Below are 21,897 nucleotides of genomic sequence, written 5' to 3' on the forward strand. Positions count from 1 at the left end.
ACAAACGTCAGCTGTTCGTGTAAGTGTTGCTGCTGCTTTTCATTATCCATGTTTCATTATCATAGCAGTTCTTCTGTCCTTATCTCTCCCAGGATGATGAACTGAGGAAGCAAGCCATTGACGAATTAACTCTCCCCGAGCAGGACAAACCCAACATCCACATCCCACAGTCACCCGCTGCTGGTAAGAGAAGAGTCACTGGAAAAACTAGAGAAGTAAAGACTGTCTTTCCAAACCAGTCTAAAAAAGAATATGTTCATCATCGCCTCCAGTGTCATTCCTTCTCAAACATAATTTGTATATAAAGATGGACGATGTGTGACCACTTCCTTCCACTGTCAAGAAATGAAGCCAAAATATTCAGGATATGAATGTTGTCATCTTGTGCATTTGGAGCCAGAGTCGTGTAGTGATTGGCAGGAGGCTGTTAACACTGAATTTTAATTGGAATTCACATCCTATCATCTTTCTGCAGAAACTGTAATTGAAGAAGTGGGTGATTTCCACTCATCATATGAAATTAATGAGAGAAATGAGTATGTGTGCTGTCGCCTCTGAACCAGATAATTATCGAGAAGAAATCCCTGATCTGTCAGCGGCGCCCACGGCCAAGCGCGCGTGCCAGTGCTGCTGCCAGACCTACTCTGAGATCCTCAGCTTCCTGGAGAAACGCTCCGAGGCGGAGCAACGCCTGCGAGAGGAGGAGGTCGCCCTTCGGCGGGAGGAACTAGAGATTCAGAGAAGTACTTTCCCTCATATTCAATCAAGATCCACCAAATTTCACACACTCATAGAAATAAGATCCTTAATGTGCCTATTTTAATTATCAATGAATTATTCAATTAAATTCGTGAAAATGTTCGCAATGTTAAAGAACTCGATAAAACATTTCTGGACGTGTAATGTTTCAAGGGGGAATTCCAAAATGTAATTTCCCTGTTTTTAATCCTCAGGTAAGATCGCTCTGGAGAGGGAACGTCTGGGAGCCGAGAGAAAAGAGAGGGAACGGAGATTTGAGCTGGAGAGCCAAGAGAGGCAGGTCATCCTGGACCTGTTAAAAGAGAAGGTGCTGAAACGCTGACAGAGGGGAGCGAACCTGCGTCACCTATACTTTGAGTTTCCTCTTTGAAAAATAGACAACGTTGACTGCTAAAAGAAGGAGGAAATGGAAAAAGTGATAACAGAGACAAAAGTGCATTGAGATCTCAAATGAAGGACAGTGATGTGGGATGTGCCATCACCTGTGTCGGTCTTTAATGCCAAGGAAGAGAGTAATGTGAGTGTGTGGAGGTACATACGGTGTGTGTGTATGTTGCTCAGAGAACCAAAAAAGACAGAATTGCACACAGCTTTTTGCATCAATATTTCAGCTGCACAGAAGCTGATCCATATACAGTAGATCCCAATAGAAACTCCAAGTCTTACTCCTCGGGTCTGCATGAGGATTTGTACCCTGAGAAGTCGAAAGCTGAAAAGGTTGTGGTGTCTAGGCTGTGGTGAACACCGCACTGGAGGATTACCACATACCAGGATGGCTGCTTGCAGAAAAAGGGGATTCGCAGCTTTTCCTGTGTGACCAACAGCAATGTGTTTTCATGAGTCCCATTGACAGTGCAAGGAACATCATTATTTCCGGTGTTATGACGGAAAGAATTTCAAATTACAGTAGAAAAGCTGTATTATTAACAATTAATATTATAGATGTGCTGCAGCACAAGGTTCTGCAAACTTGTAGCATTTACCATATCAATGACTGTACACATGCTTTGTTGAGCCACTCCTTTTAATAGAAGTAAACTTTATTTTACTGACTGTTAATACAATGCACATGGAGTAATATGCACTTTTGTACTGCTGAAGCTCACACTAAAACGGGCCGTGACATGTGTGCCCATATTATATTGATATACAGACGCTTTATAGTCTTTTTAATGAAAGTAGATTTATAGCTCTAATGTCCCATCTTAGGTGTGTCAATTTATTTTGCTACAAGATTTGAAGTCAGCATCTTGTTTAAGTTGCAATATATATAAACAGTTAACTGGCATTGGCTAATGTTGCAGTAGGGCCTATTACGTAAACACGTTCTCATTGACGAGAGCACTTTTATTTACATGTTCCACTGATCCACATGTTGTTTTTTCTGGTTATGAGTTCTTAAACATAAATGTTTTTTTTATCAGACAACATTCTCTGCTGTGATCTTCAGTGTATTGTTCTACTTAAAGGTTTTAAACATAATTTTTTTATTTGAACCTCCCAAATTATTATATATAAAAAATAGCTATAAGATCAATAACAAAAATGAAAGAATGCTATTGAAACTTGTTAAACTAATAAAGCCAGTTGCTTTATGAAACGGTGACTATTTCCTTACAGATTATGATTTAAAAACTGTAAAGGTAAACAACTGAAGACAATTACCCTAGCATCTGCTGTCGGTCACTAACATCTGATGACATCAACTGATGGCAGGCATTAATTAATGCAGTAGAACATACAAGGGACATTATTATTTTTTTCTATTTTTGTTCTGAAGTGGGACAGTGTTTACTAAACACAGTTTAGTTTAAAAAGGCATGGAGGTAAATTGTGCAGAAGACCTTCAAAAGTACACAATATATTCACCGTCTTGTCCTATATTAAAAAAAAATACATTTCTTCAATGTAGTGCATTATTTTTTATTTTCCTTATTTTCATGTCATGTATAACTACCTGAAGCTTAAGATTGTGTGTTGTGAAACTCAGGAGAGTGAATTGCCACGTTAATTTGGTTTAAGATTATGACCCACACACTGACTGGCAATGAAAACATTTTGGGAAACCCCCCCCTGTCCATTTCTCCGCGGGTCCCAAAGTCCCTCGATACGCCCCTGATTTGGGGCAGACAAAACAAACGAGATTCGCCACGTTTTTTGGTCATTGCGCTTTAAGATCACGTCATACGATTCCCGCGCACTGATTGGTCTGAGGGCTATCCCTCACGCCCCTCTTGCTTTGACGCGCTCTCTGATTGGCTACTCTAAACGTCACTCTCTCTTCCCCAATGAACGTGTGGCTGTGGCGTGTTTTCTCGTCGCCTCGTTAAAGTTTCGCAGCGGCCACGGTTTGAATGTCCGCAGCGGACTCACTCGACTTCCAGCGACAGAAACCACGCCGCGGTGTTTCAGACTGAGTTCCCCGGAGCTGGAGCTCGTCTCGGGGGCTTGTGTTGGCGCGGCTGGCCGTTGGGAAGCTGCTCGCTGAGCCGCTAACAACCGGAGTTGCTCCCACGTTTACAGGCGGAGCAGCGTGCGTTTCTTTTGTCGTTTTTTTTTTGTGCGCGTTCGGTTTTGTGTTGACACATCTTCTGCGGTTCTTTTCTTACGGTAGCATGCGTGTGCTCGGTGGCAGTCGAAACCACCAAGCGCGTAGATTTCAGTGAGAAAACAGTTGTTGCTCCTCTCGGGTAGTAACAGGCCATTTTTAATGACGGTTTAGTGGGGTCGCACCCGGAACAAACACTCAAGCATTGCGTTAGAGCAGCATGCCCATTAGGCGGATTGGGGGTCACAGGTCGCTCGTCTCTCTCACCCCTAAACTGTCGTATGGTTTCAAGATGAACGTGTCAAGAAGTGGATACCGTGTGTTCTCTGCTAACTCCAGCCCCGCCTGCACAGAGCTGGCCAAGAAGATCACAGAGTGAGTGTGGAATTTAAAGCAACTCCTTTTAAACAGTCCTGGGATCTGATGATAACTCCTCTGTCTTTGGAGAGAGACACAGTCTACCTCACTGCACATCTGGGCTCAGAGGTTGTGTAGTGTGTTATGTTGTTTAAATAGGATAGTTCACCCAAAAATAGAAATTCACTTATCTACTCAGCACGATGCCAATGGAGGGATGGCTGAAGCGTTTGAGTCAACAAAACACGTTTGGAGTGTCAGGGGTAAACAGTGTTGCAGCCAAATCCAATTCAATGGAAGTAAATGGTGACCACTTCTTCTAACGTTAAAAAAATACAAAAACAACATAGAATGCCTCCATACTGCTCCTGTGCTGCCAGCCAAGTGTCTGTAAGCCACGACATTCAAAAGCAATTCGAAACAAATTCATTTATATCGTAGAGTCGAATTAAAAAGTCGGGGCTTACAGACACTGGAGCAGTATGGATGCATTTTATGTTTTTTTTCCTGTTATTTTACGTTTGAGAGATCGGTCGCCATTTGCTTAATTTGTATGTGATTTGTCTACAACGCTGTTTACCCCTGAGGCTCCAAACGTGTTTTGTGGACTAAAACACTTCACCCACTCCTCCCACGGCATAGTGGAGAGTCGATAACTGAATTTTCCTTTTTGTGTGAACTATCCCTTTAATGCTGTGCAGTCAGGCTATTCAAACACACAGTCCAACCTTACTAGGACTTTGTTTTGACTTTCCTTTTAGTAGTCGACAGCTTTTAAACAGAGCCTTATCCCTCAACCATGAACTATTCATGCCTTTCCCTAAACAAAACCACAGTTCACATCTTACCACACACAAGACCTCAGAAATGCGGTCCCCATGAGGTCTACTGGTCCTGACAAGTTCAGCATTTATGCTGGATAAGGTCCTAAAAGAGTTCAATAAAACGAGTACACACACACACACAGGTTTGTGCATCTATCCTATTAAGGACTTTGCATTGACTTCCATTCAAACGCAACCAAACCCTTATCCATAACTTTGACCTAAACCATAACGTAGACTGATACCCTAACCTGACCTTAAAATGTGCCTTCACCTTCCAATTGAATGGGTATACGCTTAATGACAAGGTCAGTGTTTCCACTGAATCAGGTTCTTAAGGGATAACCAGAACGAGCAGACATACACAGTTAATGTTGTGGAAATCACAGGGTGACTTGAGTCATGGCACTGACACCATCCCCCTTTCCGCATGACAGTGGTGAAATGGCAGTAAAAACATGAACCCCCATCAGTGTAGACGAAGAAGATTCACACTCGTGAAACTTGTGCAGTCAAAAGACAATTTGCTCCACCTTAAAAAAACATCACTTAAAGTCCTCTTCAGAGCTGTCCTCTCAGCAAAGTGTCTTTGAGCATTGTTAAAAGTGCGATAAAATGTATGATTGTTAACTGAAATGAAAAATGTCCGTAGAAAAATTCAACATTTTAATTGCTCCTCAACAGGTTTAACAATAACAGTCTGTTTAAATTGCAGAATATGCCTCAGCAATGCAAGAAAAACCTTTTCCTCTAAGAGTTCATGTGGTCGGATTGCAAAACAGTTTGTTTATTTGTGGTATTTAACTACATGGACACTGCACTTCTTTCTCTTCACTTGCATCTACAACTAAGATTCTCACAGAAAAGACCTGTTCTCATTACTTCACAGGTGTTTGTAAAAACTGGCACAGTTCCCATGGGCTGGTCTGATTGTGTGTTGTTGAGGGCGGACCTAAATACCTACTACTCTTTGTTGACCATGCATTCTTTCACATTGTACTTGGATGAGTGTCACATCTAAATGTCATTCTAAATTTAACTATTGGGGATAGTCCATTGTCGACTCATAAATCATAGCTTTAAACCAAATGGCTGCAGTTTGCCCAGTTTTTTTGGGTGTAGCTACTGTTTTCATTCGCTTTCACAACTTGTTAAGAATGTATTGTGTTATTTATGTAATTTAATATCTGTTTGACACTTCAGTTAAAAAGAGAATTGACTGAGCCACATGTTGAGGCATTGCAAGGATCCCTTGCTTTAAATGGGGTTCATCATTGCCTTTCAAAGTGTCACTGTAGATTACCAACAGACTGCTCAGCATTATACAGCGAGGATGAAAGATTAGTTTTATTTGATTATGAAAACCCCCCCTTTTTCTTCTTCCGGGTGTTCGTGAGGGGAATTCAAAGGAGCTGCCAGTAAGAATCATTCTGATGAGAGGAGCATTCTGCACAGGCATGGCTCTGTCTATGAACCAAACAGAGCACAGATACTGTACACTGGGGTGATACTATGGATGTTGTGGTTTTTTTAATTGGCAGTGATACACGTGGTGTATAGAAGGGCGTTGGTTCAGTTCGGTATGATCTAAATGACATGAAAACAAATAATATTCGAAACTACCTGTTAATGGAAACTACTGGAATCAGGAAACGGCCATGTGTGTTTTTCTTCTTCCCCCCACCCTGCAGAACTGTCACACAGCCAAGCACAAGTTGCCTTGCCCACCCAATGAAAAGGAGCTCAGCTTCCTCAGTTTTCATTGTTTGGCAAAATTGCAGAACTTCATGAAGGAGATTATGTTGTTGGTCTGGAGCAGAGTGGCGTTTTCCTCTGGAGCAAAGGTTGACATGAGCACACAGAACATGCAAATGAAAACTGTGCTGAGTATTTACTCATTATATTGCACCTGCGGTAAATGGGCTGTGTTTAAATACAGCTGTCACGTTTTTACAAGGAGGTTATTATTCACTAAATGTGATGAATAGAAGTTTACAAGGCTGCCAACAGATCGCCTTTGCAACATTCAAGCAGTTTTTCCATGTTAGCTAAATGTTTTCAAGAAGAGAATTAATGCTTTATGTGCACGTCAGGTCTCGTATTTGTTTTTTTCTACTTCCGCAGTCATAATAGCTGATGGCACAATGTCAAATATTGGAACAAGGCTGGGGCTGGTTGCAGTAAACACTATGGTGAGGCTCCAGTCGCCCAGTGGGATCAGTGCAGACTGAACTGACAGGCGGAGCCTCTCTGTGTCACCACGCTAAGTCCTCGCTTATCTGCAGTGCTGCTTAAAGTGCCACCAAGTTCCTTCCTTATAACTGACTGTTGTGTAACTGGTTTTCAAAATCAATAGCTTAATATTTGGCCTAAAGCTTTTTGGCATTTATGAGGTCTGGGCTTGTTCAAGAGTTTTATATGACTCATAACAGTAAATTCATGTCAGGTTAGCGTGTGTTTGTACCAAGTGCATTTTGATTTGTTTTCCTTCTTTGTAGCTGGTTACTGATTGTAAAAGCACACCACTGATAATAAGTTATGCGTCTTACCCCCTCTCCTCTGCCTGATACTTGAATCTTGTTTTTTTGTCACAGTTTGAAAAGATGTATGATGACTATGTTGATATTGAGTAAACATATATATTTTTTATAATAATTGCATCGTTTGTTGTTTGCAATTCCCCAGAACCTTAGGCAATATCTACAAATGTCTTGTTTGCCCAGAAAAACTGTTTCCAATAATATAAAACAGGAGAAAGCAACTGATGTCAATTGATGAGCTGTTTTAACACCTAACACTCTACTGTTGTTTTTATTTTTGATTCCAGGCGCTTGGGTGTGGAATTGGGCAAGTCTGTGGTTTATCAAGAGTCAAATACAGGTAAGGATGCAAAATGTCCTCAGTCCCTGATTTCAAATGTGAACATCAAATGTGCAGACCTGGCCCTGTCGTCTGTCCTAAGTTATTTGATCACAAACGGACAGCTCTTAGAAAACAAGTGAACACAAACCCAAAACACATTGAAGACACGTTCAGAGGTGGCCTAGGCCACACTCTTGTATTATTGTGTACACAATTGCATCTTAAACTACGTTGAAGAACCGCCTACTCAGTTGACGTCCTCTGACCCTCCGCAGTTTCATTTGAACCAAAGTATTTTTATACTTCTCAGTGTTTGCCATGCATTGCTTAATTTTTGGTCAGAAACTGAAAGTAAACAAGGACTCTTCTCTCGCTGTGAACTCCTCCGATGGAGTTTTTTGGCCAGCATTGGTGAAAATAAGGATTGTTATGTTAGTTCTCTCTTTTCAGCTAATGTTTCAGTAAAGTGTCTCGCACAGACAAACAAGCGCACCGCAGACACACACAACGTTACCCGTGAGAGGCAGGACACCATAGTTAGATATCGTAGTTTTTACAATTGTTACTGGTATGAAACCGCTTAATCCTGACATCACTAGTCCAGCACATCTCTCTCTCTCTCTCACTCACTCACTCACTCACTCACTCACTCACTCACTCACTCACTCACTCACTGACACACACATTGACAACCCATCTGTATAGTGGAACTAGCTAAAAACAGAAATTCGCTCTGATGTTTCAACACATTTCTAGATTACTCTTGAATATATCGTGAAAAGTATCTAAAATAAGAAAAATGTCTGAAATAATATAAAGGTTATGAGGGGAACCTTGAAACCTTCTTGGGTCTAGAAACCGCCAGTAGTTTTCCCCTGTGTATGTGTGTTAAAGGTAGATGAAGAAGAGCGGTTGAGCTAGGTAGAAAAACTCTCAGGATGTAGTTTGTATGATGGGAATTTTTATTTTCCCCAAAAGAAGGCCCAAAAGGGCAGAATTAATAATGAAAATATTAAATAAAACAAAAGAGTGAAAAACAAATACTTTGTAATAAGAAAAATAAATTGGCATAATAGCCAAAACAATTAATTGCAATAACAGTCAACTTAACCACGTTTGTTGGTTGAGAAACAATTTCTTAGGAGAGCTCGAAGACTTACATCTATCCAGTAGCAGTTCTCCCATCAGAATGAATAGACAGACTTAAATCGGGCCTAAGCACGCCCCTACAATTGGCACAAACCATGATTGTTATTGATCACCGTTTCTTTAACGTTCCCTCAACATGTCAGCTACATGTCTGAACATTTAAGTCATGAATGTTATATATTGATGTACATATGGTTCTGAGATGCAGTACAACTACAAACAGCATTTTAATTATGTTTTCAATTCTTAAGCACTGAAAATCAACTGTTTTTGTTGTTTTTTACAGTTTTTTCTAGATTCGTGTGAGGTTTTTAAGTACATATATCTAGATTTGTTTGAGGTTTTTAAATAAAACTAAATGTTAAAACTTACTTCTATCCAAATGCACGCAAACACAAACGTAGGCGTGCGCGCGTAAGCACATCAGTGGGCCGCGGATTACTTTCTAGTCAAAATGGTGGTCCCTGGGACAAAACCAGTTGAAATCCCATGCCTTAGACAAGCTGATGCTTAAGTGTCGTCTCACTTGACTTTGCTCTTGAACTCACAATGATTGTGTGTTTGTTTTTTTCAGAGACAAGAGTTGATGTGAAAGAGTCTGTACGTGGACAAGACATCTTTATCATTCAGACCATTCCCAGGTGAGGCTAAAGGATGCTTGTGATGCCTTTAACGTTTACCTATGACAAAAGAATCCTGTCACATTAAAGCACAAGTTGAATTATAATGTTTGTTTTATCATCATCAGCCTGGCTTCCAACAGGAGCATGCAGCTGTTTTCAGCAGAAAAATATAAACTCACTATAAACCTGCCAGGCACAAAACGTTTGCAGCTTGATAGCGAGGACAGTGAGAAGTTTAATAAAACAGAGACCAGTATTTACCTCAAGAGTTGATTAAGACTGAAGAAGATTAAATATCCTGAATATTACTCAAATTGTAAGGTTTTTATTGTATTATTCGAATTACCGTGCTGTATTTATATATGCAAATACCATTTCCTAACGGCTGTCCCATATAAGGTTTATTTAACAAACAAAATCTGTTTCCTATCTTAGTTGTACACAGATAAAAGTTTTAGTGTCTTTCTTGACAATTAACTGTACGAGAATGTGGTGTATTTTTTTCTCTCCAGTTTTTCAATATCCACTCGTGCTTGTGTTCACATGACTTAAGAGCCTGTGACACAACAGAGCTAGCTCACTCTAAGTTCTCAGTAGTTGTGCCAATGTGTCATTACTGCGCTGTTTACTGAAACAAGTCAAAACATCTCTCCGTTAAATGCTGGGAGTATTTTTCATTTCACCGTATAAAATCTTTTTGCATTCACTTAACTATAAGCTTAGAGTCCAAATGTATTTTACTAGAACTGGGAAGGCAACACTAACTCCTGCCATCAGTCTTAATCAATTATTTGCGACGACCGAGAGAAGCATGCTCTGAAAGACGACCAGAGGTCACATCACATTTCTGAGTTTCCTATACTGAGTGTGAGCCGATCCAGCAGGTCCCTGACCTGCCTGTGTGGTATCATCTCTGGTTTCAACAAGCTGTTAGCACGAAATGGCTACACACAGTGTCTAGTTACACTGACAACAGCACTGCACCTTTCTGAAGTAGTGAAACTGTGCTTTCGTCAAAATAACAAGATTCCTTGTTTGGTGCTCGAAGGAAAAAACGGTGCTAGTAAACCAAAGTAGAAAAAATATCTGTTGACTTTATTTGCATTGGTTAATGCAAAGATTTTCATGAAAATAAATGCTTTGCTTTTGAGGGTTATGATTTGTAATTCAGTCTTGACTTGAACGTGTTGTTTTTCAGAGATGTCAACACGGCCATCATGGAGCTGCTGGTCATGGCTTACGCCCTGAAGACTAACTGTGCCAAGAACATCATCGGGGTCCTCCCCTACTTTCCCTACAGCAAGCAGTGCAAGATGAGGAAGAGAGGATCCATCGTCTGCAAGCTGCTCACATCCATGTTGGCTAAAGCTGGTATGGACTGCATGTTAAAAACACACTCGCGTTTCTTGCACATAACAGTGTACAAATAAGCACTTATTTATAAAACGCGTCTTGTTTATTAATGCATAAATTAAAACAGCTTCAGGTCAGGTGGTACATTCCAAGTTTTGACTTGTTTGTTAACAATCAAAGATGGATTTTACAATAGATAGTTTCGATCAGCATATGGGATATTGTTAGGGAGACAAAATGACAATAGATTGACTCCTTCTCTAATCCAGGTATCTAAATATGGCTGTTGATCTTAAAATGTTTAAAACTAAACAGAGATACAATATTGCTGTTTGAAAGTAATGAGAGTAATGGTGCTAATACTGAGGAATCGTCTATATATTTTGTAATTTGATTTATTTATAGATATTGATGCCTTGTTGGAATTTACCTTATTGAGGATCATTGTTGTTGCCTTCATGTACAAAAAGACACACGTTAGTATCCAACAATGTAACTGCCAAAGCCTGCCGCATTTTTCCATGGGTCCTTTGCATTGGCATGGTTGTTGAGCAATACATCCACTAGAGCACAGAGTTAAGAGTTTCTGACAACAAACATGGCGACAGTGGTGGAGCCGGTCATAATAATATAAATATAAAGAAAGAGGCAAAAGTGTCTGTTTTTAGACGCCTGCAGTTTGAAAGTCTCTCCTCAAAATGTTCCTCATTTTTACTGCTTGTTATCTAGCTCTCAGAAGACGTCCATAAATACAGAGGAAATTAATGCAGATTACAGACAGAAGGCGTCCTTCAATTTCCATACACGTATTGAGTATGAATAACAGTGGGGATTTCATGACAGTTCTGAAACCGCACCAGCTCATGTTGCATATGTCTGTGCGACTGCAGGGCTAACTCACATCATCACCATGGACCTCCACCAGAAAGAAATCCAGGGCTTCTTCAGTTTCCCTGTTGACAACCTAAGAGCTTCACCTTTCCTCATCCAGTACATCCAGGAAGAGGTGAGGATACCTTACACTGACTGTACACATGATGTGCCTTTTGTCACAGAAGTGATAATTTTTCATTCAAGTTTGAACCAACTCTATTTCTATTATGATCAAATGTTTTAATAATAAAAATGTTTGTTTTCCTCAGATCCCAGACTACAGAAATGCCATAATTGTTGCAAAATCCCCTTCAGCTGCAAAGAGGTAAGGAGAAATCACTGAAGTTACAATGGATTGTTTTATTCACCTCTCGCCCTTACTGTACTTGTGTCTTTTTCGGCTTTGTGGGTATATTTAAGCTTCTTTGCAAACTTCCACCTGCTCCCTCTTGCCTACGTAGTTGTTTGCATGTGTCAACAGTTGGGTGTCCATGTTTTTGTTTTCCTCAGAGCTCAGTCCTATGCTGAGAGGCTGCGTCTTGGCCTGGCTGTGATGCACGGGGAGGCCCATCACTCAGAGTCGGACATGGCCGACGGTCGACACTCTCCCCCCTTGTCCCGCACCACCACTGGACACACTGGCCTAGAGCTACCATGTAAGACACACAACAAAACAATGTGGCTGCTCAACCATTTCGGTCTCCTTGTTGTGTTTTTGCGTTTCTGTAACCTTTATAGATGTATTTCCTTCCTCATCTCATCTCTTTAGCTGAACTTACCATCCACTCCTCCCTTGGGATTTAGAACCTCCTCTTCAGAAAGTGATGACCACTTTTCTTTGTTCACCGATCAGTGCCTTGTCATTTTTTATATGTTTGTCATATGTCTAACTGTACCTTAATGTTTTGTACCATCCTATCTTTTGCCACAGCAAGCAGCAGACATGTCCCATTTCCTGGGATAGAGCTCCCAAGTATGATGATGATGCTTGAGTCCATTCCTGCTTTACTGTTGATTGTTTTCTCCTCCCTGCATGGAACGATACAATGAGTCACTGAGGGTTTCTGGAAACACAGGAAGTACAGTGTCAATGGACCTATAAGTGGTGTCAACCTCTAAGTCACCTGGAGGGAACCACAACAAACTAGAACAATAGAAAGAGGATTTAATGAATTTTTCAATTTGCAAAAAGATAGGGGACCTATCGGGGTTGGCCTTTGCCGTTCAATCAGTGTCAGCAGTGACCAATGGAGGCATTTCTTATAATTCCTGTCTGACTGAATGATATTTCTTTTCCTGTGGGATAATTTGCCTTTTTCAATTGCTGCTTATAAGTGTTGCAATGAAAAATGGCCACAGTACAATATACTCAGAGGTTCAGTCGTGTCTGTAGTTCAGCAAACCAGAGTCTACACAGAGTCCACACTTGCAAGTCTCGTCTGAAAGTATCAAAACCATTAACCCATTTTGTGGCTTCTCGCTAGAGCTGATTAAAAGGTGCTTACTGCTGAGGCTTTTAAATCGTCTAGGAAATGCATGTATTTCCAGTTGGTCTCTGAGCCAGAACTTTATCTGTTCAACAGCAGAAATGCAAGAATCAAACTGGGAACCTTTGTTCTAACAGAAGAGGAAATGAAACACGTGGAGCCTGTCTGTTTGGGTCTCATCCCAGTTTCTCTTTTGAAGACCCACAGTGTTATCCTGGATTTGCTCTTTTCATGCCTCTTCACTGTCTACGGCCAGTGCGCAGAGGCATTATGTTTTTGTGTTGTCCATCCATCCATCCGATTCTTGTGAACACCATATCTCAAGAACGCCTTGAGGGAACTTCTTCAAGTATGATACACGTGTTCAGTTTGACTCTAGGATGAACTGATTCGATTTGGGTGGTCAAAGGTCAAAGTTAAGGTGGCCTCACAAATATTTTTTGGCCTCTTGAGTAAACCTTCTGGTCAAACCTACCGTTTTGAATGGTCACTAGGAAGATGAACTAACCCTTAAAGGGATAGTTGGTCAAAAATGGAAGTTCACTCCTCTACTCACCGCTCAATCGGCATAGTGGTGATTTGATAATGAGTGAATTTAAATTTTCCCTGATAGTTTTTGAAAGCCCTCAGTGTCTTATCCGCTCAGTTGAAATGATTTTGGTTCTTGTAAAATGAAACGTTTATTCCTGGCGTGAGAAATGGACATGATGACTTCCGCCCTTGTGCCTTTTTACCCTGTAGATACATGAGAAATGTAATTGAATAGCAGTATTTGTTAAGACTCCTGCTTATTAATATTCTTGATGGATTTGATTATGAGGTAGACATTTTCCATTAATTGTTATCAAATTAATGCTGAGCAACAGTATCGAGGACATTCCATTAAAAATACATGAAATGTTTTACATTTTAAAAAGTTGCACAGAGGCTTTCCTTGATCTTGTGATGAATTTGGAGACTGATCTTTTGAATGAGCCTTGTTGTTTGGCAGAAGTTTTTTGACGTGGGGAAACTACAAGTCCAATGTGGTGGGTTCTAGACATGGATTGACTCTTCTTTGAAATCCTTAAAGATCATTTTACCTTTTTAAAATGAAAATTAGTTTAAATGATGCAAAGTTGATAAGCTCCTAGGTAAAGTGTTTCTGAAAACAGCTCCTACGCGTGTGTTAAATTTCTTAAAAACAACATTTCTTTGATTTTAAACAATGGTCGATCCTGGTCTGTGGTTTTGAAAAAGGCTCAGTTCTACACCCACGCGTTCATCTAACACTTCACCAAAGACGGCGACATGCATCTGCACAGTTGAAACTCAAATCTTAAGACTTATGTTTTTGAAGTTGCTCTTAGCGGTCTTCAACGGTTTCTGCTCATTGCATTGGTGCTGTGGTAGCTGGAAACGTGTTGGTGGTCGACCTGTCTTGCATGATGTTTTTAAATCAATGATCCTTTCACCAAATCCCCCGGACATTACCTCCCCTCAAGAATGGGCTTCTTATGTTCTGACAGACCTCACTTGCTGACCTGAAATGATTGTTCCTTCGTCTGTGTCTTTCAGTGATGATGGCTAAAGAGAAGCCGCCAATCACTGTCGTTGGAGATGTAGGAGGAAGGATCGCCATCATTGTTGTAAGACCTCATGCTTTTATATGTTTCTTTTAATCAAGTGATAAATCCGTTGACTCTACTAAATGTAGGACCTCAGAAAAATGTTGTGATGGAAAGATACAGGGTGAAGAATAGCTTTGATCATCTACAGCCTTTTTTGGACACAAACTCAGGAAAGTGTTTGGGCAATTGAGTCCAGACATTCTCCAGTCTTAACCTTTCACACATGAAGAATGCAGCAGGAGATTGTCCAGGTCAGGCCCAATCACAACAACAGAAAAATGTCCTGTGTGAGGAGAGTGATGGCGTCTGTGTAGAACAAGCAGGAGCCAGGACATAATGTGTAAATTACACGGCTGAAGGGGTCATTTGTGTTTTTGTTTTTGTTCTCCTCTTTGTGGATGGCAACACTTTTTGATTCGATATTTGTAGTCTTTTGCGTCCGTCATCTGTTAGAAACTCCAAAACCTCCTCTAACATGTTCCTGCTGTATTCTAACCCAAGCTCACTTGGATGTTCTCCAGACATGTCATTTGGGGCCTGGCAGGAAAATGTTGGACAATGTCCCCAGCAACTTTCTTAAGACATTTGCATTCTCACATCCAGCCCCTGGGGATAATTTCAGTGGAATGTAAAAGTAGTACATGTCATAAGAGTGAAACTGTCACAAGGTTGCTGAGATTTTACATAAAAAATATACCAACTCATGTCTGTATGGACTAAATGTACAAATATTTGTTGTTGGTTCACAAGAAATCTTCACAGGGAGTCTCTAGCTTAGGAGTTTCCTCTCATGGACGTATGACAGCTTGTTCTTCATGCAGCCGTTTAGTCGTTACGTCAGAGGTTCAGAGAGTTCATTGATGCTAAATACGGCAAGGTCACAGATAAAAAAGTGTCTGAAATATTCAATGCTGAACGTAGTTGGGTCTTAAAGAGTTTTCTATCCATCCAAGTAAATGTTGCTGCTGGTTAATCCCAAATCCTGCATTCCCTCTCCCAGGATGACATCATCGATGATGTGGAGGACTTTGTTGCAGCAGCAGAGATCCTGAAGGAGAGGGGAGCCTACAAGATCTACATCATGGCCACACACGGCCTCCTGTCTGCTGATGCACCACGACTCATAGAGGAGTCTGCAATTGATGAGGTAAAATAATCAATAGTGGATTGTGTGTCATCTCGTCTTCTGTTACCGACGTTAACATTCAAAGGTACATGTTAAATTGTGAGTTTAGGATGTTTAGTCACAATAAAGCTGATGAGGAACTACTAAACTAATCTTATCAAGTTATTCAAAAAAGATATACCTGAAAATAAGAGGCTGAAAACAGCAGCAGAAGAAACTATGATGCAATTTCTTCATAACACAGCAAAGGAAAGCATTTTACTTTTCACCCTCGACTTGGCTTGTATTTCTATCATTTCTGAAACAAAGAATAGTGCCAGTCTTTTTGTGATGTATCCTTCCGAATTTATTTTATACAAGCACTTGTTTTATAGATTATCTTCAAGCATATATCTATGTTTCAGGGAGGCACAGAGCTTGAGAGAGTTTGGATCCATGACCTAAAAAAACACTGCACATGACACAATCAAGTGTTTTTTCTCCTGATGACACCGGAACTCTGTGACATCCTGTTTACATTTGCATTGGCCTTTGGCAATCTTTAATTATGAATAATAAGTATAACACATTTCCATCATTCACTGTAGGTGGTAAGATGCAGTATGAAAACTGGCTTTATTGGGTAAAGCGTGACCTCTTCACTTATTAAATCTTTACGGTTCTTAGTTTGAGGTATATATGTTTATTTATTTGATAACATTTAATACAGAATTTGTCCTGCACCTTTTCTCATGTTCCTGTGTTTCACCTCACACAGCTCCACCAATCAAATGCTCATGACTTAAAGATGTATACATTTTCAGAAAGTGGAGTACAGACGAAGATCCTTTGCTGGTTTAAAAAATCTGCCTCTTTCATCTTGAGACCTGAAACTGATTCTAGTTGTGTTGCGCCTCCAGGTGGTGGTGACCAACACTGTTCCTCATGAGGTTCAGAAGCTGCAGTGTCCAAAAATCAAAACCGTGGATGTCAGTATGATCCTAGCCGAGGCCATCCGCCGCATCCACAACGGAGAGTCCATGGCTTATCTGTTCCGCAACATCGCTGTGGACGACTGAGGCAACACACACACACATTTACATTCCTGTACTCACAAAAAAAACACATTACCAAGCACACACACGCACACACGCGCACACACAAGGACCAAGTATCCCCGCTCTGTTTTAAACTGTTGTTGTGCTTGTTTTGGTGATAAACATGCGGACAGGATTTGTCTGTATTTACTGCATGTTACATATGAAGCAACTGAAACGCTGTTTCCTCTGATGTGGAACTGTACCAACAATACACACTGTTTCACTTCACTAATATATGCTTCCAACCATCTGCAGACAAATAATGTATCATGGCAAATAAAACTATTCTTGGGTGAGAAAGCTTCTCTTGTTTGTTTTCACCGTGTTGGTTTTAAATGGCAAACTCTTGGTTAGAGTTGAATGGATAACAGCAGCACAGCTGGTGTTCTAATGAACGAGCAGTGGAAGTTAGTCAGAGATTTAACGGTTTTACACTGGAACCAAAACTTTCAGTAGCAGTTTCAGTCACAGCCGAGGCCGCCTGCTTCATGAAGCATGGCAGAGCAAGAAAACTCTTTTCACATTATTTAGCTGCAGTTAGAAAATGCTCATTAAGCTGTAGCAGCCTGTGCCAAAGAACCCTGCATAGCATGATGTGTTTTGTCACTAAATAGTTGCAATATATTCTATCATTTATCAGGTAACAGCACGGTTATAGATTTAATGTCGGCAGGATGCAGGGATCTCATTTTGGCAACATTCCTTTTTTATTCCATCCTGCTGTGTGTTTATGATTTATTTGACACAAATATGAAATTAGATACAATTTTGATGGATAAGTTTATTGGACCAACAGTTGTAATAAGTGATTTTCCTATGCACTGCAGATCTGAGGCTTTCTAATGTAACAAGACTGAATTCAAATTAGGTGATCAAGTGTAAAAGCATTAATTCCCTGTTTTTGATTCATGATTTTAAAGGTGACTAACTGTCTCACACATTGACATATTCCCTATAAAGTGTACATTTAGACAAGTGACACATTAAACAGTTATTTTTTACTGTGCTATTTCTACTTAGGCAGAAAAAAACAGCATTAAGGAGACTTGAATACAATTCAACTTACATGCAGGCAACACACAGACTGCGAACCGCTGCGTTACAGTAATACTTCTGCTGTTTTCTGTCCAGGACCCTGAACTTGTTCTAAACGCCTCAGAGTTGCTTAAATCTGCTGAGGAGCTTTGACCAAGTCCAGGGGCGAAGACATCTGAGAAACTAGAGTCGAAAACAAAAACCGAGTCCGTCAGTGAAGCTAGTCTGTGTTAAATAGCTGCTGTGAAGTCCTCCTCCATCCCCCTCACAACTCATGTAAAGTAGAGCTCAGTGTTACGAGACGTCAAAGACACACACACCTGCATGGCTGTGAAACTGCTACGCCTCCGTCTTCGTGCAAATGAACGAGAGCCAAGTGCGGAAGAATGTTTAAATGTGGCCTGAAAGAGGAACTGCCCGCAAACGTTTACTCTGCCACTTCCTCAAATTAAAACAGGAAACTTCAGTCTAATCTGATGGATTGGGGGAGGTTGAGGCACGGGGGGGAGCTCTACCTGAGCACCACAGTGGTCGCCGCTCGGCTGGTAGCGTTTAGAGGAACCATGCACAGCGATTTCAGGAACTTCACAAAGATCCATTTAGTCAACCGGTTTGAGAGGAGTCGTGTTTGAGCGACCAAGTAAAATGTCTTAATATTGAATTCAGTTGTTTTTTTTGCTGTAATTTCCCCTCAGGCTTGGCGTCTGTTTGCAGTGTTTACATTGCCTCTTTCATTTATATGTCTCACCTGCTTGACTATTAAGTTGGAATCATTTTCCAGAGTGAAATTTATTTTAAAAAATGTACCTCCGTCACAGAAGTTGTTTTCAACCTTGTTTCTTTCTTTCTATGTTGGTTTGTATGTATGTTTGAAAGCAAGTTGTCACAAAACAACTGAACATATTGGTGTGGTCCGGTCAGAGGGCAGATCCATGACATCTTCTGACACTCTCTTTGCATTTTTGGAAATGTTATTGATTTTCCAAGGGAATAATTCATGGATCTAGATGGATAAACACACCTTCAGGGAATTAATATCTATGAGTGTGTCCTTTGGTGCTGCTTGATTGAATGCAAGGGGCTGTTGGGCCTCGGTGGAGGTGAGAACTTAACTGAGTCATTCTAGTTTAAAAACTGCAACAACCTAAACGTATGAAATGGTTCAGAACAGGCATCTGAAATACATCAGACCCATTAAGTAAGTCCAGCTGCTCCTGACTGGTCTGATATGCAATAACATCAAACTTTAGCTTTAGAACTCAATGAAACCTGAGAGAATATGAACCAAATAAAATTAGGGCTGTCAGCTTATCCGAATTTTAAATGTAAACAAAAGCACTTTACTGAAAACCCTCAAGTGAACATGAGTCAAACGTCTACACACTGAGCTGTGTGCGTTTTGCACCAACAGATGGCGACAGAGGTCTTCAAACTATTGGATGCAGATGGAGAAGAAAAACGGAGCTCAACCTCTTGCCTTTTTTTTTGCACGTTTTCATTTTCTTTTCACTTTAAATGTTTACTTATTGTTTGACTCAGTTATTACAGTGAAATAGATACCAGCCGAAACAAGATGTTGTCTGATGGACACAGTAAACATTGGTGGGATCATAATGTAATAATCAGGTTTCATGCTTCAGTAAATCATGCCTACTGACAACACTCTTACTGACATATTTCACAGTCAGAGCTTTCACTTCTAATAGTAATTAGATAGTAATAACTACAACTCTTATAGTTGGATCATGATTTCTACCGGAATGAACATGGATAAGTCTTTCTCTTCCTACTTTAAAAGGGACAGATTGTAGTGTTCTACTTTGGACTTTTTGAAGAAGGCAGCTGTTGCATGTTTTAGAAAATATTCACAATTATGATTTGTAGTGTTCTTTCATGTAGTTGTATATATATTACCTTTTTTCACTGACAGTAATGATCAATTTATTATTTAGAGGAACTCACCTCCTTTAGATAATTATGTATAAAACGGTGAGCCTGTTTCTCAGCTCTTTATACATAAAGTGACACATTTTACACAACAAATGTAATTTTTTGTCTTTTATTACACATTTAGATTCACATTCCACTTACATTTGTCATATAAACAGCAAAATAATATTTGTGATAATACGAAATGATACAAAATATTTTAATTTATAAAAAAACAAACTTGAAAAAGTGCATTTGTTGCTACACGTTTGCATTTCAAACATTTGGTTCAACATAAGAGTAATGACATGCTTTAAATGGCAAATTGAGATTGAATACAAACGGTTGTAAACAGTATGTTATGCTGCAGGTGAATTGGTAAGTTAAAAACAGTCTACACCAGAAACACAAATTTGGCACGAACCACAACAGAGATGTCTTTGTCTCAGTAAACAGTTTTGTCAGCAACAGTCCAAGATCCTCAGAGTTGAGTTTCATAAATTCAAAAGCTCTACATTGATCTAAACACCAGCAGCATGTCACCAAATAAGCAGCAACAACGTTACATCAAGTAAACAACTGGGAAATGAACGTGTCTCCCTTCAGTTCCAGCTCAGTCTTAACCCCGCTCTGCTCCTTAGCTTCTTCTCCTTCATCTCCTCTCAGCTCTCAGAGGAACTGGGTCCAGATCGCTTATCGCAATCAGGGTCTCTTCACTTCACGCCAACACTGAGAGACGTCCACTAGCTGTCTGTCTCACAGCGCACCGTCCATCTCTTCATCCCCTCTTGAAGAAACAACCCACGTCTCCTTCTCTGCCTCCCATTATGACAGAATGCAACTGTTGGTCTTGTTCATCGGCGGCCGGAAGTTGGTGTCCTTGGGGAAGGTCTCCCTGCGTCTCCGCAGCGCAGGGCTGAGGCGGCTGGGGAGGTTCGCCTGCTGCAGGAGCTCCTTGAACACTTCCACCACGTTGGAGTTCTCTTTCGCCGAAGCCTCCAGGTAACTGTTGTTCCAGTCCATCTCCACGGTGGACAGCACGTCATCGCTGGACACCCGGCGCTCCATTCCCCGGTCCGCCTTGTTCCCCACCACCACGATGGGCGTGTGCTTGTCCTCCTTGATCTCCAGGATCTCATCTCGAAGGCTCTTGACAGCCTCCAGTGACTCGGGGTCATCCACGGCGTACACCAGTGCAAAGGCGTCGCTGTTTTGGATGGAGAGCTTGCGCATGGCAGGGAATGAGTAGCTGCCACTGGTGTCCAGGATCTCCACCTTGATCTTGACCCCGCCGATGTCGTACTCCTTGCTGTGCATCTCCTCCACGGTGCGCCGGTGCTTGGGCTCGAACGTGTCTTGGAGGAAGCGTTGGATCAGGGCTGTCTTTCCCACTCCTGCCGCCCCCAGGAACACTAGACGCACCTGGGTCTTCTCCTTCACCTCCAGGGACATGCTGGCTTTGTTGTTTTGGGGTCAAAATAAAGAAAATGTCTCCAAAACAGTCTGTTTACTCACTTTCTCCAAGTGGTTTCAACAAATGACAAATGTCAACACTCTGTCACTGACTTCTTCCTCTCTACGCAGTTCTCCTTTAAACTGTCCCCTTCAGCGCTTTCTCCTGTGCCCTCTTTTTGAGCATCTTCACTTGCCCTTTTTTTGTCCCCTGTCAGTTTGTCTTTTTCAAGCTGGCGGCAGATCACTGTCAAAGCTCCTCGAAGATGCTTTATTGGTTCCTCCTCTGTGTCTCCGGTCTCACGAGCAGCCTTTTATGCCTGTTTTGGTGAGAGAGCTTCCATGCCCTCCTGCAGTTGCAGCCAATCAGCAGAGGGCAGCCTGTTGGAAGTGGCGGCCAATCATGGCAGTGCATGTAAATCAGTACGCAGGGTACAATTCAGTGGGAGAGAGGTGGTGATATTCAAGGAGAATAAAGAGAAGACAGAGTGTGGAAAATATTCTTTAAGCATAAGCCCCATTCTGCCCAATGTTAGAATGCTTCTTATGTGACCGTGCAATGAAACATGCAGACATGGAGTATCAGAAAATGTTTTTAAATCACCATTTTATCCGGAATTTCTGTCAATGCAACAAAGAGTTCAGTATTTCCACTGTGCTTTTAATGTTAGATCGACCTCCCCTATTGGACCATCCCATAAATAAACAACTAAAGGATGTGTCATGAATCCTGATGACTTCAGCTCTGACACGTGTTCATATCAACATGTACTTTGCTGAAGTCTGCGGTAAGTCACTGCAGTAAAGAACCTGATGCTGACAGGAATGTAA

General features: G+C 41.0%; 3 protein-coding genes and 1 long non-coding RNA gene across 6 annotated transcripts in view; 2 read left to right on the plus strand and 2 right to left on the minus strand.

The window, feature by feature from the left end:
- The window catches only part of si:dkey-45d16.4 (trichohyalin), a 5,134-nt gene extending 2,470 nt beyond the window's left edge, over positions 1-2,664 (plus strand). Inside the window, exons 5-8 of one of the 2 annotated variants that reach the window (XM_053418726.1) lie at positions 93-183; positions 564-743; positions 954-1,100; positions 1,157-2,664. In XM_053418726.1, coding sequence (XP_053274701.1) covers positions 93-183; positions 564-743; positions 954-1,081 — 399 coding nt within the window. In that variant the 3' untranslated portion in view covers positions 1,082-1,100; positions 1,157-2,664. Of the gene's footprint in view, positions 1-92; positions 184-563; positions 744-953 lie in introns of both variants that reach the window. The other variant, XM_053418725.1, reaches the window with a different exon arrangement.
- Positions 2,665-3,050: 386 nt separating this feature from the next.
- LOC128436828 (phosphoribosyl pyrophosphate synthase-associated protein 1) lies at positions 3,051-16,950 on the plus strand. 2 transcript variants are annotated; one of them, XM_053418715.1, is made up of 11 exons: positions 3,051-3,682; positions 7,316-7,368; positions 9,074-9,140; positions 10,321-10,493; positions 11,366-11,481; positions 11,618-11,673; positions 11,859-12,004; positions 12,280-12,321; positions 14,393-14,463; positions 15,446-15,592; positions 16,471-16,950. In XM_053418715.1, exons 1-11 carry the CDS (start codon positions 3,528-3,530, stop codon positions 16,627-16,629), a joined length of 1,185 nt encoding a protein of 394 aa, XP_053274690.1. In that variant the 5' UTR covers positions 3,051-3,527; the 3' UTR covers positions 16,630-16,950. The 2 variants fall into 2 exon arrangements, with proteins under 2 accessions (XP_053274690.1, XP_053274692.1); XM_053418717.1 differs by lacking the exon at positions 12,280-12,321 and having other exon boundaries at positions 3,052-3,682.
- LOC128436829 (uncharacterized) lies at positions 15,894-18,217 on the minus strand. Its single transcript, XR_008338107.1, has 2 exons — positions 18,006-18,217; positions 15,894-16,625 (listed from the first exon to the last, which is right to left on the minus strand). It is a non-coding gene; the product is annotated as an uncharacterized LOC128436829 (long non-coding RNA).
- Positions 18,218-20,393: 2,176 nt separating this feature from the next.
- LOC128436848 (GTP-binding protein Rhes) lies at positions 20,394-21,397 on the minus strand. The gene has a single exon (XM_053418738.1). The coding sequence runs from the start codon at positions 21,064-21,066 to the stop codon at positions 20,440-20,442; it is 627 nt and encodes a 208-aa protein (XP_053274713.1). The 5' UTR covers positions 21,067-21,397; the 3' UTR covers positions 20,394-20,439.
- Between the last annotated feature and the right edge of the window lie 500 nt (positions 21,398-21,897).

This window comes from Pleuronectes platessa, chromosome 3 (assembly GCF_947347685.1).
Source record: "Pleuronectes platessa chromosome 3, fPlePla1.1, whole genome shotgun sequence".
NCBI lineage: Eukaryota > Metazoa > Chordata > Actinopteri > Pleuronectiformes > Pleuronectidae > Pleuronectes > Pleuronectes platessa.